Below are 16874 nucleotides of genomic sequence, written 5' to 3'. Positions count from 1 at the left end.
ATGTTGTACTGGTTTGTTGCATTGTTCCAAAGAGTTTGGTGTGATATGTGCGTAAATCGGGTTGTTGTTTTCAGTTGTTGTACAATAATCCCACGCTGAAGTTCTGCAGTAGCATCTTCTGAATGATGATGCTGCTGCTGGCAATGGCGTCAGTTGATGAATGGCGCAATCGGGTTGAATAATGCTAGCACTTGGCCACATTTGATCTATGCCGATGCAAATGTGCAAATGCAATTGTACATGTAGACATGTGGCTTACAGTCCGTGCTATGCAATATTATTGCTGCGTGCATACTACTTCAATGCACATTTGCATATTCTGCCTGTGGCGTGCCTACATCCTCCTCACCCCCATTGTGCATTTATAAAGAACATATTTAGCTCTTTCATGGTTGCACTATTTACCCCAAAATACACAACTTGTCTAAACAATTGAACCCAGAGGATTTGGGGCATTAGCTTGATGGAGATATTTGGCTGCTATCTCTAATATTATCTTAATCAGCCCCAATCAAATCCTGGCACATTTTTCACTAGCAGTGAACTGGAAATTATAGGTGGGCTTGTAAAATCTTCCACACTGCCCTCAACCTAAATCCAAACACTGCCATCTTAATGTGCCCTGTGAAGAACAGCAGACGCTACACCTTTTAACTAGTCGATCACAGTTTAATTTGTCCCAAAAAAACATCATCTATTGTGGTTGTAATGTGGTTGTTACTGTCCCCAGACCCAGGCACAATTTCGTTTATCATCCCAGGGATATAAGAACGCGCTTAAAACACTGACAGCACCCCTTGGCAGCCCTTTTGGAACAACAGTTCACTCTCTCTGCCCCTCTCTTGCAAATAACTGGCCATGTTCTTCTTTTGCAAACAACTGACCAAGTGCTAGGCAAAATGGGAAAGGGAACAAGTACAATATTTGCATCTCTGCCTGTAACCCGATCCCTTCTCTCTGCCTCTGTCATTGTTTTGTATCCTCAATTGTTTTGAACCCAAGTGCATTTGTTGTATGTGTAATCTTGTGTCATAAAATTATCAAATAAACAACTTTATAAAAATAAAATAAATGTATCCCCCAGGTACATTTCCCATCGACCTGACCAAGACTCGGCTCCAGGTGCAAGGCCAGTCCCAGTACATGGAGATACGCTACCGGGGCATGTTCCATGCCCTGTTCAAAATTGGCAAGGAGGAGGGCGTCAAGGCGCTCTACTCTGGGTAAGGAAAAGTTATTGGGGCGGGGGAAAACTATTTTGGTTAGGTGTTTCCTTGGTAAGCTATGTTTGTGAAAGAGATGAAAGAGAAATGTACAAACATAGGCATAAATCGGTAGCCTACCTGTCAAGAATTTTCATATCAGTTGCATGTGGCGCATTTACACCATCAATGTGGTACTCAAAAAACGTGTTCAGGGTTGGCAGGTCAGTTTTTTGTTTTGACGAATCTGCCTAAAGATTTATGGGAGTATGGAATATTTCCCGGCCCAGTCGAACAAACCTCATGTTATTCCCTTGAAATATGGTTAATTTTGGGTGCAAAAGCTCATACAAACATTCCATGTGTCTTCAAAGTCAGGATTGTTATGAATAAGTATTCATTCATTCAAAATGTCACATTTCCCCAAGTACTTTTCATGCAGCTATGCCATCAACCATAGTTAAATATCCTCGAAACCAACCAACCATCAAGTTTCAGGGGAACTATATGAGAATAGTGAATGAATGAATGAATGAATGATCATTGCATTTATATTGCTTGTTGTTTCTAGATACTCTAAGTGCTTTACAACATAGGATGGAAATTGCCTCCATCACCACCGCTGTGTAGCACCCAACCTTGGGCTATGCAAGCTCAATGGCTGCCATACACTGGCACCAGGCACACATCACACTATACAATGCTTGAAAGGCTCAGGAGACAGGGATTTATATCAGCCAATTAAAGGGAGGGATGATTAGGTGGCCTTGGTGTCGGAGACCTGATTGGGAATTTGACCAAGAACGTTGTGGAACCCCCTACTCTTTGACACCCTGGGTTCCTTAACACTTAACTCGCCGAACGTTCAGCGCCAGGACCCCGAAAACCCGAGTATAGTCGGGTTTTCATCGTTATTGCTTTTATTCAATATTTTCATTCATTACAGACACGGACATCTGGGTTAACATGGGGAATCATTTTGAGAATGCCCATGTGCAATACCGGCTGCATCCACCCAGGTGGCAGTATCAAGCACCCTTTGAAACATGATATCTTGGCCTGTGGCTCGATCAGAGGTCTCCGGTCGGATTTCTATTGGTTGGGCAAGGGGACCGGTTGTCCCGATCGGATTGAGAAACGTGAATTTCTCTCGGTCCATGATTTGTGGCGGATTATGTTGGCGACACGATCGACACCAATACTGGGACTCGCGATCAGATAATTGGAATATTCTTTTTGGGGCACATCCTAGTGAAGGTAAGGCCTATATGGTATCAATCCTGCTGTGATCCAACCATGATTTCACTTCGATCACAATAGATGTGTGTATTTTACTCCACAACGTTTGCCGTTGGTGACGATCAAAGCATCAAAAAACGTTCATGCATTCATGATGAAACATAATACAGATAATATAGATGTGATTTCAAAACAGTAGCGTGTACAGGCGAGAAATGACAATGTTTTTTTGTGAATTGCACGTATTGCTGCATAGCGTCTTTTTCTGGGATTAGACAGGATTATTCTAAAACTATAGTCATATTCACCACGGTATAAAACGGGAATGTATGGATGCATTTTTTTTTCTTTTTCTCATATTGAACGATAGATACTCAATGTCAAATGGGCTATAGTATTGTATCCATAGCTATAATATAGAATATAGTTATAGCCCTGCAAACACCGCCACGTATTCCTATACTTTAGAACGCTGGCCTTTCAACCACACATCACGCATATCGCTGCAGCGTCCAAAGTGTTAAGAGCGAATTCAGTCAGGATCTCGGTTTAACGTCTCATCCAACGGTGTCCCTATCACTGTAACGGGTGCATTGTTACTGCCAGTTCCACGAAAGTGGACAAATAAAAATATCTATCAAGTCCAGAGGACAGACTGCTCCCTGCTGGACAACAACACCACTTTCCGAGAATGGCCTGACCAGGACTCAAACTGGCAATCTTCTGATCATGAGCCCGGAGCTCTACCCAACAAGCCTTCCTCAACGTGGTCCTTTCTTTGACTATAATTAACATTTCTGATATCCCCCCACACACAGGATTTCACCAGCCCTCTTGAGGCAAGCCTCATACGGGACGATCAAGATTGGCACCTACAACACTCTGAAGAGGTTTTTCGTCACTCACCCAGAAGGTGGGTTCATTCACCTTTCTCCCTGCCTTGGTAATGTTACATCCGTCATCCCTAGGATCTGAAATTAAAAGGTATCCAATGGCGTTTTTCTTTTCACTAGTTGATGGAACTGGTCCTAAAAAAACTGAGCATAGTAAGTGTGACTTGGAACACAATAAGATTGCGCTGTGAACACGCCCTTGTGCTTCAAATTGATTGGTCTTCTACACAATCTCCCTCAAAATCAAACAAGCTAACTGCCTGTCAGTCGAATGAGATCAGACTGGGTGCAACTTTGCTGAACCGAAAGTGAAACTTAACACGGACAGGATGTAAACATTGCGAGAGCAAAGAAAATGGTCAAAATGGACGTTGTGAAGGTTATATGAGGTAGAAACTTTATTCATCTCATGGATTATAAAACGACAATAGAAAACCCTGTCTAATGTGAATAGAAACAAAAGCGAGTTGCTTATAAGAAAAAACGTATTGGATACCTCTGCCACCTGCCAAGCACCAAATATAGGTACATTTTCCCTTTGGCAAGTAACCCTCAGAGGCCCATGTGTTTTGCATTCTAATTCATGCCATGGAGATGGATGTATACATTTGTTTACAAAAATACCTGTTATTTTTTGCCAGTGGAAAAAAACACTGTTGACACTCAGATGGATCTTTTAATTTCCCCAGTCACCTTGGCAGGTGAGACAAAATGTTAATTTCAGACCTTCAGCTCATAATTCCTCCCCTCCCTTCTCACTCTGTGGTTCCTATTGTGTTTTCACACCCTAAACTATCTCAAGTGCGTTTACATGGGCCTCCTCCCTTAGCTGCTATCCTGGGCACTTTGCTTGCATGGTTGATGTTCTATTTTGGGCTATGACGTGGTTGCATACCTGGGGAAAAAAGTCAGCCTGGATGACATGCTTCTAGTTAGCCATCTGTTCAAACGAGTGAATGATTAAAGAGGTGCAGTGTTCATTTTAACCTGATTGAGTTTTAGTGAAATCAGTTCAGGGCTTGTATTCACAAAGGTTCCCTGAATAGGAGCGTTGATCTTGCGTCTGCAACCATGAATACTTGTCTTCTTGACCTCATTCAAACCATCATACGTGAAGCTGACTCTAGATCAGTACTCCTACTTTGAGGAGGTTTTGTGATTATGGTCCCTGTACTTCCATCTTGATCTTTGTTGCCTTTATTATGTAACCCCATGACCAAAGTTATACATTTAAAAAAAACTTCAAAATATAAACCCTTTACTAACATACTTACCTAATAACCCTTTAACCTCTTAAGCCCTAGCCATATTTTCAGAGAATAACGTTGAGGTCTGTTCGACCCGTGAGATATAAACACGAAAATCATGTCGGAAAGATGACGTGTAGGGGCGCCTGAGTGGTGCACAACATACTGCGTAGCAGACCTACGCGGCCGACCCGGGTTCGCCTCCCGCTCCCGGACGGATTTGCCGCATGTCCTCCCCCACATCTTCTCCTGTTCTCCATCTCCTCTATCGGTCACGTCTGACCATAAAAGCTGTAAAAAAAATCTTAAACAAAAAAGAAGAAAGATGACGTGAAAATGGTTGGACTTCCGTAGTCGGCTGGTGTGAGCTGGGTAGTGTAGTTTTATGAAATCTAGACTTACATCAAAAGCCCTGGGTCTCCTCTTTCTTAGGACTACAACAATTCCATGAGTGCTTCTTCTCATTCCGGTGCAATGCGCATGAGATTTTTATAAGCTCATATTTAGCTAATAAAATAATTGGTAAACAAACGTAGTGCTGAAAATATACACTTTGCTACATTTGACTCGGCCCGGTAAGAGGTTAAGTTCCCCCTCCCTCTTTCTTCATCATAATGCTAATTCATCGAATTGTCCGTTAGGGCTAAACACTGTATCACATTTATATTGATAAACCAAACATGAATGAATGAATGCAATGTCTACTGTATATTGCAAAGAATGCAATATGACTATTTTCTAAACCCAATGAGGTAGGAACTTTATTCAGTTGGATACATTGAATTTAATATATGTACGCTTAACTAGCCGATGCAATCAATTATATTTTAGGTCATATTGCAATTAGTAATATGATATTTTGTCAATATCACGCAGGCCTGGTGTCTACTACTACTAGACCTCTCTGCTGGCTGATGTGGTGGTTTATCTTTCCACAACCCCAGGCGCTCTTTTGTGCCAAATATTACATACAAATCTCAAGAGCAACGTCTCTGTCCAGAAAACATGACACGGTTACCCGTGATAATCCACAGACCTCATTGTGAACAACGGTTTCATTGAGACATTTTTTTTCGACTGAAGTATGCCCGCCAACTGTCTCTGTGCAGATGAGTACTGGCGCGCTTTCTTCTGTGCGGAGATTGACCGTTGTCAAGAAGGCCACTTGAGCTCCACTGTATTGGGGCGATATCGCCAAACCTCTGTGAATCACACCAAAACTATCTGAATGGATAAATGGCATTCTGGGTAAGGGGGGGGGGGGGAGGATATACATTTTCTGTTTTGGTTGAACTGTCCCTTTTTAACCTGCCGTGACAACCTGTGTTGACACAGAACAATGTGAGTTAAGAGCGAGAGTGAGTTAAACTGCCGTCAGTAATGTGATGTCTAAACAAAAGAGAGAGGGGGAGGAGCAGAGGATGGGGGGGATTCATTCCTTTGCAAATACTATCCTAGCTTTTGTGACTAAAGAGTGTACTACTGTATATATATATATACTGTATAGGGGTGGGCAGTAATAAATAATACTGAAATACTAGGTCTTGTGGCATCTCAAAGAGCACCTACGGGAGGCTGCAATTCGAAACTGGCCCCCGTACATGTCCAAACCCCCCCCCCCCCCCTATGCTTGCACCTTGCACCCCCCCTATGTCATTATGAATTGGAAATGGGGGACCCTGATGTAAACAAGACGAAAGTCTTTCTCTGGTCTGCATCCCCTTAAAGGCCAACTTGCATGTTGTATTTTTGTTCAATAAACAATGTGGACTAGGCCAACGGTGAAAGAAATTATTGAAATTGACCCAGTTTTAGCGTTTTTATCAAACATTTTGTCTGCCCAACACAATCACCACGCACGTGGATATTTTAATCAATGGTTCATAACGTGCGCGTGTAATCGAAATGATGTCGTCACAACAGGTGCAGGGCACCAGGGGGCTCTGAGTCACACACAGCTAGTGGCAGGCACTGCAGGCAGAGAGCCTTGCTACTACTAGCCGAATGAAAATGTATCTGTTTCACCTAACAACACTATTGCTCCGTGATCATAGCCATCAATCTCTAAAGCTAACCACTATTTGTAAAAGCCACAACCACGTTACCATATTTGTAATAATGTAAATCATTGTGTCGTTGTACATATTGTGTATACACCGTTGGAAGCTAACATAGCTTAGCTTGGTAGCTATTGTGCTAACAACAACGGCGGCAGCCGTAGGGTGCTCGAGCCCGTAACGCTAGTGGTACACGATAGCTATGAGCTAACTAACGCTACAGGCTCAAACACCCTACGGCCGCCGCTGTTGTCGCGTCCACAAGCTCCCCGGCAGGACACCCGCGAGGACGGGGGCACACAAAGTGGAGAGAACCACACCAAATCGGGCACTCATGCCGGCCGACAAGCCGGACGCCGCGGCACGTTGTTAGCACAATAGTAGCCCACTGTGATGCACCGAGTGGGCCACCATTGATCAACATGCAGCGACGTGTAGCTTGCATGATGCGTGTGCAGTGCTTTGCCACACAGGTCTGAGAAGAGGACCTGCACATGATTTTACTCGTTCCCCAAACTCCTCTACATGCCCCGATCTAAAATGGTTCACGACAGTAGACATAATGCTAACGTTAGCCAGCGCCATATATCCAGTAGTACTATGACCCGGACGGGCATAAGGCATACGTTTCCTGAAGTGACGTCACGGCCGTGCTAGCGTCTGATACGCTTTTAGATTTGCTCGTGCATGTTATTCGTGCGTGGACCTTTTTAACCATTTCTGAGTGAAATTTCCGGCGTCAAATGAATTATTTTTTTTTAATTAGATACCAATGATGTAAACTACCCATAATTGCAGAGTAGGGTTTAACCTGCAAGTTGGGCTTTAACTCATTGGACGCCATGGACTTGAGCATCTTTTGTTCCTACCACGCCAACACTCTTTAAGAGATGGGAATAAGTGGCGGTGTTTGCAGGGCTATATCTATATTCTATATTATAGCTATGGATACAATACTATGGCCCATTTGACATCCACTATCTATCGTTCAATATCTGAAAAAGAATAAAATTTTCCATCCATACGTTCGCGTGTTATACCGTGGTGAATATAAGTATAGTTTTAGAGTGATCCTGTCTAATCCCAGAAAACGACGATATGCAGCAATACGTCAATTTCACTAAAAGCGTTGGTGTTTCTCACCTGGACACGCTACTATTTCCAAATCAAATGTATATAATAGGTATTATGTTTCATCATGAAAGGGGGGGGGGGGGGGGTCATTTTTTGATGCTTTGATCATCACCAACGGCATACGTTGTGGAGTAACGTTACATACACACACGCGTTGCGATCGATGTGAAATCATGGTTGGATCAAAGCAGGATTGATATAATTTAGTCCTTACCTTCACTAGGAGGTACCCCAAAAAGATTCCAATTGTCTGATCGCGAGTCCCAGTATTGGTGTCCATCGTGTCGCCAACATAATCCACCACAGCAGATGCATCGGGGGCATTTGACGCTTCTCAATGCGATCGGGATAACCACTCGACTCGCCTGACAAAGAAAACTGCGCCCGGAGACATTTGAACGTTACACAGGCCAAGATATACTGTAAGGTTTCAAAGGGTGCTCGATACTGCCACCTGGGAGGATGCAGCCGTTATTGCACTTTGGCGATCTCAGGATGATTCCCCATGTTAACCCAGAGTCCGTGTGCCTGTAGAAATATCAAAAAAAAATAACGATGAAAACCCGACTATACTCGGGTCTGGCGCTGAACGGTTGGCGAGTTAACCTGACTTTCCTCGGGTCTGGCGCTGATTGAGTTAACAATTGTGTGTATTGAGCCATACTGTATTGTACACACTCTACAATCTGTTAATAAAGTTTTCAATCAATCAATCCCCTCAAACAGACGCTCGCCATGGACGGTCGCAAATCTCTGAGCTCCAGCAACAACAATTTTTTTTTTATGTACTTTTTTTTCTCCCATTTTCTATTTTTCTCCCATCCCAATTTCGTATCGTCCAATTCTACCCTCCCCTGTCTCGAACGTTGTTAGGCCATGCCTCCCACAAGCCGGCTGCAATGTGGACTAAGCCTTACATCACGTGTCCCCTCCGCGTGCCGTGAACACTTTAGGCAACCAACTTGTGCTTCCGCGTTGCTCTGATTGGCCGAGCGCGCGCATGAGCCGCGACGCGCTCCTCAGAGGCAGGAATACTAAGCTCCCCCTTAAGCTCGAGGAGAGAGGCTGAAAACCCGCAGTTCTTGCCCGACTGATGGGAGCCGAATCCCGGATCCGATTTTTCTGATGAATACCCCCAAAACATGGAGGTCCCGAACGCATGGAAGTATTGATTGCGCCGTAACGAATCATTAAAAAAAAGATACCGTTAACTGGAATATGTTGTGCCTTTACACATATGTTGGATTATGTAATTGGTTTGTCATGACAAACTAATAAAAAAATCGCGATTTACCCGGTGGCTACAACAACACACAGTGACATGCATGTAGTCGCAGACTACAGACTTTCACACCAACGAGGAACATAGACACTAGCAGAAGAAACCAGGACAGGACAAAGGACCCCCCCTCCCCACCTACCAACACACAGCCCAAATAATAACAACACAGCCCCCCACCCCCACCCCCCCCCGTCGCGGGACAGCAACCCTGATCAAAGGATCCCCCACTCCCCCCCGGATAACACAGAGCCCCCCCCTCCCCACAGACCGAATAACAGAAGAGAGCTACCTTGAACTCGAGGACATCGACAACACATCAAATAAAAACGGACTACATATTTTTCATCTGAACGTAAACAGCCTAAGACATAAGCTGGCTGAAATAAGACTACTGTTTATTAGCAGTAAGGTAAACATACTATGTTTCTCTGGAACTAAACCTGATTAATCAGTAGCAGATCCAGAAATAGAGTTGGAGAATTATTCAATAGTCCGAAATGATAGAAACAAGTATGGAGGTGGTGTCTGCATGTACATTCATAAGGACACCAAATTAATTAACCGTACTGACCTATATTATGAGGCAATTGAAACTGTATGGGTGGACATTTTATTTGAAAGGGCTAAATCTGTTCTAGTCGGCACATTTTACAGACCGCCAGATCAAAATGGCTTTTATGATGCACTGGATGTGTGCTTAGCTGGAGCTGAGGATGCAGAAAAGATTCTTATTGGGGATTGGAACACTGATATGCAACAAAAAGATGCACCAGTCTTCAAATCCTTCAATAGGTTTTGTGATTTGCACGGCCTCAGCCAGCTGATCACCCAACCCACACGTGTATGTGAATCAACTCAGACTACCATTGACCTCATCCTGACCTCTGACAAGTCCAAGATCTCCAATAAAGGGGTTATAGCATGCGGGTTAAGTGATCATTATATGATATTCTGTACCCGCAAAAAGCTAAAACAAAAGGCCGGCTGTCACAAAACAGTCACATCTAGAGACCTCAAAACCTACTCTAGTGAGGCCTTTAATCTTTAACTGGAGAGCCTGGACTGGTCAGATGAGCTCAATGGTACACTGGTTGAAGAAACATGGCTTTGTTTCAAAACCAAATGTTCAACAATACTAAACGACATGGCCCCCCTAAGAACCACCAGGGTAATAAATCGCGCTGAGCCGTGGATGCACTCCGAAATATTGACCGCTATGAAAGAGACAAAAAATACTTCAAAATTGCGCGAGTAACACCCCTGCACAAAAAGGGCAGCAAATTAGACCCAGGCAACTACGCCCTGTTTCTATTCTTGCCTCCATCTCGAAAGTCATGGAAAAAATAGTATACGAACAGGTCGAAAAGTACCTTGCGGAGAAAAAAAAATCGAATCTACGAATTCCAATCTGGCTTCAGAACATCCCACTCCATCTCTATTTGAACGACCACATCAAACAAGAGGTGGACGCGGCATGGTCATGCTGGACCTACAAAAGGCCTTCGACACTGTCAATCACTCCATTCTGATTGACAAGCTAAAAGCAATTGGTTTTGATAAGTCTATCAGTGAGCTGGATACCTGGAGGGGAGAGAACATATGGTGGAGGTAAACGGTACCCTATCCCCCCCCCCCTCCCAGTGAGCTGTGGTGTTCCACAAGGAAGCATACTAGGACCGCTACTGTTCCTAATTTATGCAAATGACATGTCGTCAGCTTGTGACTGCAACTTGTTCCTGTTCGCGGACGACTCAGCCCTGCTGGTCTCTGACAAGAACAAGTTACAGGTTGAAAAAACCCTCTGCTCTGAACTAGGCAAAATCTGCACCTGGATCGCTGATAACAAACTATCATTACACCTGGGTTTCAAGTTCAAGTTTCAAGTTTCTTTAATAGTTGGTTTTTTTCCGGTGATGACGTCAGTGTGAGAGAGACGCTCCTGCTGTTCTCCCCAAACCCCACCGAGAAAATGGTAGTTTAAACACTACTTATAGTCAACAAAGTTTTAATCCATGGTAGAGTTGGAGTAACCCTAATAATGTCAACCAACGAGGAAAAGAAGAAGAAGAAAGGACAAGGACGCGCCACAATTGAAACTCGCTCAGCGACAAACAAACAGGACGACGTCGAAATTGAACTTGAACCTGGCGCTGCGGGTGGCCGCGACGAGGAAAGTCAATGGGAAAACATCGCTGCCCGTGTGGTTCGCGATGTGACTGAAAAGATAAGTGCCCTGATGGACCTAAAGCGTACTGCCCTGACTGCAACACTTGAGGGCTTTAATAGCCGACTGTCAGACAATACCAAACGCATTACAGAGGTGGAATCCCGCATCTCAGCGGCCGAGGACAACACAACAACAACAGAAAACAGACTGAAAAAGCTGGAAAAAACAGTGACTACTAGCGGGCGGAAGATGCCGACAATCAAGCCGACGTGAAAGCGTTTGTATTATGGGTTTGAAAGAGGGGACAGAGGGCACACAACCTGTTAAATTCTTCGAGACCTGGCTTCCAACTCTGCTTAATATCGATACAGAAAAAGGCAGCGTGAAGATTGACAGGTGTCGCAGGGCTGCAGGAGACATCCAGCCTGATAAAACCAGACCTGTGGTCATACAATTTCAAACCATGCGAGATGCACAACGAATTACGACAGCAGCACGGGCGAAAGGCGTACTGAACTACGAGGGCAATAAACTTCTGATCAGACCAGACATCTCCTATCAGACCAGGATGGAAAGACGTAAATACAACACTGTGTGTGATCAGCTCATCAAAAAAGGTATACGATTTAAAATGCGCTTCCCTTCGAAACTATCTATTACACACAACGGCGAGGACCACTCTTTCAAGACCCCACAAGAAGCGGAGAACTATCTGAAAGGCGTGGATTAAAGGTACTGCCCACCCTACACATGGATCGGACTGATGGAATGCGCTCATGCAGAACGGACTGAGGTCTCTCTCTCTCTCTCTCTCTCTCTCTCTCTCTCTCTCTCTCTCTCTAGTTTTGTTGCTTGTTTTTTTTTCTCCTTTCTTCTTTTTTTCCTCTTTCTGGCACACTTCACATTATACTGATATAGGTTATTATGTATTAAACGACTAGTTTTTACGATTGAAATGTACAGCTTTGATATCAGACACACAAATATTGGGGCTCCCCCCAACCCCCACAATGAGTTGGAATGGAGTAGTCTGGATAAAACTATATGGCAAGCATATCTATAACCTATGGAGTGCTACAGTAGTTCATGGTTATGATGATATTTTCTCATAGTCACCGTAATCTCCCGGGCTCTCCCCGCCTTTCTTTTCTTTTCTGCTTTTCTTTTAATTTAATTTGTATCACTTTATCTGATATGGGCTATACAGCTTCATGATATGCGGAGAGGGGCCGATCTCTGTAGGGATTTTATCACTCGGTAGATTGGCCCTTTACTCTCCCGCGGCGGGACTCCTCTCAGCTTCACTGGAACGATGTTAATCATTTTAGCCCATCCATTAGGGATGGGCCATATGTGTTTTATGTGTAACCCGTCTGTGCAAGACGTTAGGGTGATTTTTTTTTATGTACTTCACCCCCTCCCCCCTCCGTTCACCTCCTCCTTATTCCAGCCATTTAGAGACCTGCCCACATTAGCTTCAATAGGCTCCCAGTACGCACTCATGCAACACATTATGTATTATGAGTTTTTGACATGAGTGATCTTAAAATTATAACCCTCAATGTGAAGGGTATAAATAATGTGGTCAAGCGTCTAGTTTGAATATAATGATCTGGAACACTGGTGGAATAAATAAACAACACAAACTCAAAAGCGTGCTCACACTGATGAAAAAAGAACAGGTGGACGTGGCTCTGCTAAGCGAAACGCACATTTTAGAGAAAGACATAGATACGTTAGCGGACAACACATATCATAACATTAGTCACTCTTCCTTTGGAACGAGAACTCGGGGAGTAGCCATAGTCGTTAGACGGAAGTTGAATATTGAATTGAAGGGAGTATGGTCTGATGCAGATGGTCGGATAACTATAGCCAAGATTTTACACGAGAACAGAAAAATAGCGTTGGTAGCGGTATACGCCCCAAATTTATACGAAGTTAGTTTCTTCACTACACTTACCAGAGCAATGTTAGACCTTCCCGAATACTCATTTATAATTGGTGCGGATTTTAATGCCATTTGGAATCCAAGGATGGACAAATCAAACCCCTCCTTTTCCAACAAACAAAAAAATTCATCTAATGCATTAAAGGATTGGTCGAAGATTACAGGTGTAATTTACTTATGGCGATCACTCAACCCCATGACCCGGAAGTACTCTTGTCGATCTGCGAGACATAACACATTATCCAGAATAGATTACGTTTTCACAACCCCGAGACTATTTGATAACTACGATGTGGAAATGATACCCAATGCATTGTCTGATCACTGTTATTTACTCTTAAAAGGAACATTTGGTATACTATCATCCCGAGCCCCAAGATGGCGATTTAACACGATGCTGCTTAATAACAAGGAATTCATTACACAAATCAAAGAAGCTCTTACAGTATTCCTACGGATGAATGAGAATTCGGTGCAGGACCCCAGAATATTATGGATGTCGACAAAGGGAATGATCAAGGATTTCACTGATAGCTTTTCCTCCCAAATATGCAAGAATCGATGCTCAAAGCTGGCTGAACTGGAAACGCTTTACTCAACGTTATTTAATTCTTTACAATACAACAACTCGGTTCAACTGGAAAATCAAGTCAATATACTAAAAAAAGAGATTAACGCCATATACAGACAACAATCTGAAATGCAAATACGTAGCACAAGACAACAGCAGTACTCCCAAGGTTCCAAACCAAGTCACCTATTAGCTATGCGATTAAAAGTCAACGCAAAATTTGCAGATATAACTACCATTAGAGCACAACAAGGACTTGTTACAGAACCCAAAGAAATAAACACGACATTCAAAGAATTCTACTCCAACTTATACAAATCAGAAACGACCTTCGATCAAAACAAAATGGACACATATCTTAATCAAATTAACCTCCCTAAACTTTCAGAGGATGACGCTAAACAGTTAGAAACACCGATCACACTAGATGAACTTAGAGAGGCCATATCTGAAATGCAAAGTGGTAGGGCTCCTGGAAGAGACGGTATTCCACCAGAAATGTACCTCTCTTGTTGGGACAAAATTGGACCCTTATTACTAAATATGATTTTATACTCCGTCAAGGAGGGGAACTTCCATAAGAATGACAATATTGCACTCATAACAGTCCTCCTTAAAAAAGACAAAGACCCCACCGAGTGCGGTAGTTATAGACCTTTAAGCCTCCTCGGAACCGATATCAAACTGTACTCTAAGGTATTAGCCATCAGACTACAAAAGCACATGACGTCTTTAATTCATCCGGACCAAACTGGCTTCATAAGAGGCCGCTTGATCACTGATAACATAAGACGATTACTACACGTACTAGATGCTAACAAGGAAGACAACACACCTAAGGCGATGCTGTCCCTGGATGCAATGAAAGCTTTTGACAGGTTGGAATGGTCGTATCTATGGGCAGTATTAGAAAGGATGGGGTTAGGAAAAGGATTCATTGATATGATTAAAGTATTATACAAAGACCCATCGGCCATGATTACAACAGGTACAATCACCTCCGAAATCTTTCCAGTATCACGGTTGTTGTGAAGGGCCAGATTAAACCGAATATATATATTTATTTATATATATATATTTAATTGTATTTGTATATTCTCTAATATTCCCTGATATCCCTTGTATATTCCTTGTACAATATGCATTGAATATCCATTCTAGCCTACTGAACATCCCATAATAGTCTCCATTCTACTATTGGTCGAGACCTTGGTGCCAGGCTGCCATACCCCTCAGACCCAGTTCAAACGTACCGCTCCACATGTACGAACAAGTCCTAGTTCCGCGTAGGAATCTGGCTACCGCACCACTAATGGGACTATTTGTTCATAGTGCGTATATATACTGCGCTACTAAAGTAGGACTTCCTTTTCAGTCCAGTTTCTTACCCTCCAATAGAGTCACAGACGTAAAGCCTCCCCGCGACGCCACGTGTGGGAGTAAGGCCAAGTTCACCTACCATCGGTATTGAGACATCGTGTATATTAATATTTGAATAGTCATATTTGGCACTATATCGTCGAGTTGGACGTAGTCTATTAAGCTAATAATAGTCTGTTAATATATAGTGCTTCGTGCGGTGAGAATACTACCGTAGTCAGTACCCCATCGTTTCGGGCAGAGAACTGGCTGCTTACCCAGGGTGGTTGACCCCACGTGAAGCTGCACCCGAGGAGCCCCAGAGCCGACGAGCGAGTGGACCTGTATACCGGATTATTCTACCGATGACAGCCCGCCTTCCCAGGCACGGATTATGCTTTGTATACTTTGATTATTCCATGGATAAAGACCCCCGACACTGCCGTGTGTTGGAACCCCCCCCCCCCCTGGAGAGGACGCAAGGTGAGGAGACGCTCTGCAAGACGAGGTCGCTTCACGTCTCTCCCCCGTGGACCGGAGAGAGCCGGCCCACAAAGAGTCCACCTGCTTTCATCTGTGGTCCAAGGATCGCCGGCGCATTGAACGGCACTACAGTGGGTTCACCTGGGATACCCTTGGCCGGATGAGGCAGCCGGATTCTACCCCCCCCCCCCTTCCTACTCCTGTCGGCTTACAAGCGACCGGATTAACCCCCCCTAGTGTGTCCAGTATATAATCATTAAAGTATCATTGCTGTTATTCCTTAAACTATTCCAGGTCGTATATGTACCACCTGCGCCTTCAGAGATTGGACATTCTCTATTGATATACCGACGAATACTCCTGCCATAAAAGTGCATACTAATTCCATTCATAAATGTGATTGATTTGATTAAGTGCTTGCTCTACACACCATCGCTGTGTAGAAATAAAGACCTAATTCGTACATTTGTGTTGGATCCGTTTCATCTACGTGACAGTGTTCATCATAATATATTTATGCCGTGTACTGGGTGGCCGAATATTAAGTACAAAGGTAGTGGTAGTAAGTATCATATCTAGTAATACAGTCAGGGAATTGTACCCCTCAGTTACAATTGGTCCTTCGAGCCGGAGGGTAATTAGTGTAATATTAATATAGTGTTATTAATATTGAAATGGCCTATGATGAACACTCCACGAAACGATCCTCCTAACCAACGCCTGCAGCGCGAACGACGGCTCCCTCAGTACTTAGAGGCTTACGCTGACAGTCAACAACCTAGTCTTCTACTAACAGTAAACGCGGTAAAACTAGAAAGTAAAAGTATGTCTAACCCCAACGCCCAGACTACCCCGACCATAGAGGCCCCTACGGGTTCTAATGTAACTGACCAAGTTCACGGTGGGGACCAGTGGGAACCAGACATGACTTCACACCCCGCCAGTACTGAAGAAGTAGTCCCCGATGAGTCCCGGGAGGAATACAACGCTACCGAGAGAGAACTCGGCACGGAAGAAGACGGGGAGAGCACCGTGGAGATAGAGCTCCAAGGCTCCGCAAGGAGTACCCCGAGGGAAGGCTCCCCTATACAACCGCCTTCTCCCAGCGAGGCAGAGAGGACCCTACAGCAGGCCTTCCTCATCAGCCTGAACGCCGCTGCTGAACGCGACCGCCTGCAGATCCAGCAGCGGAGCGAAGAAGAGCATATACGTCTAGAACTAAGACGCATTCAGAGAGAAGAGAATGTGGCCCGAGACCGAGCAGACAGCCAGCGAGCAGCTGCTGGTGC

General features: G+C 44.0%; 1 protein-coding gene across 2 annotated transcripts in view; it reads left to right on the top strand.

The window, feature by feature from the left end:
- slc25a14 (solute carrier family 25 member 14) overlaps window positions 1-16874 on the top strand; it is a 48204-nt gene that overhangs the window by 892 nt on the left and 30438 nt on the right. For both annotated transcript variants that reach the window (XM_084320023.1, XM_084320024.1), the window contains exons 3-4: window positions 1085-1223; window positions 3260-3354. In XM_084320023.1, coding sequence (XP_084176149.1) covers window positions 1085-1223; window positions 3260-3354 — 234 coding nt within the window. The remainder of the gene's footprint in view (window positions 1-1084; window positions 1224-3259; window positions 3355-16874) is intronic.

This window comes from Notolepis coatsorum (assembly GCF_963971535.1).
Source record: "Notolepis coatsorum genome assembly, chromosome: 8".
NCBI lineage: Eukaryota > Metazoa > Chordata > Actinopteri > Aulopiformes > Paralepididae > Notolepis > Notolepis coatsorum.
This window is presented reverse-complemented; position numbering and strand designations above follow the sequence as displayed.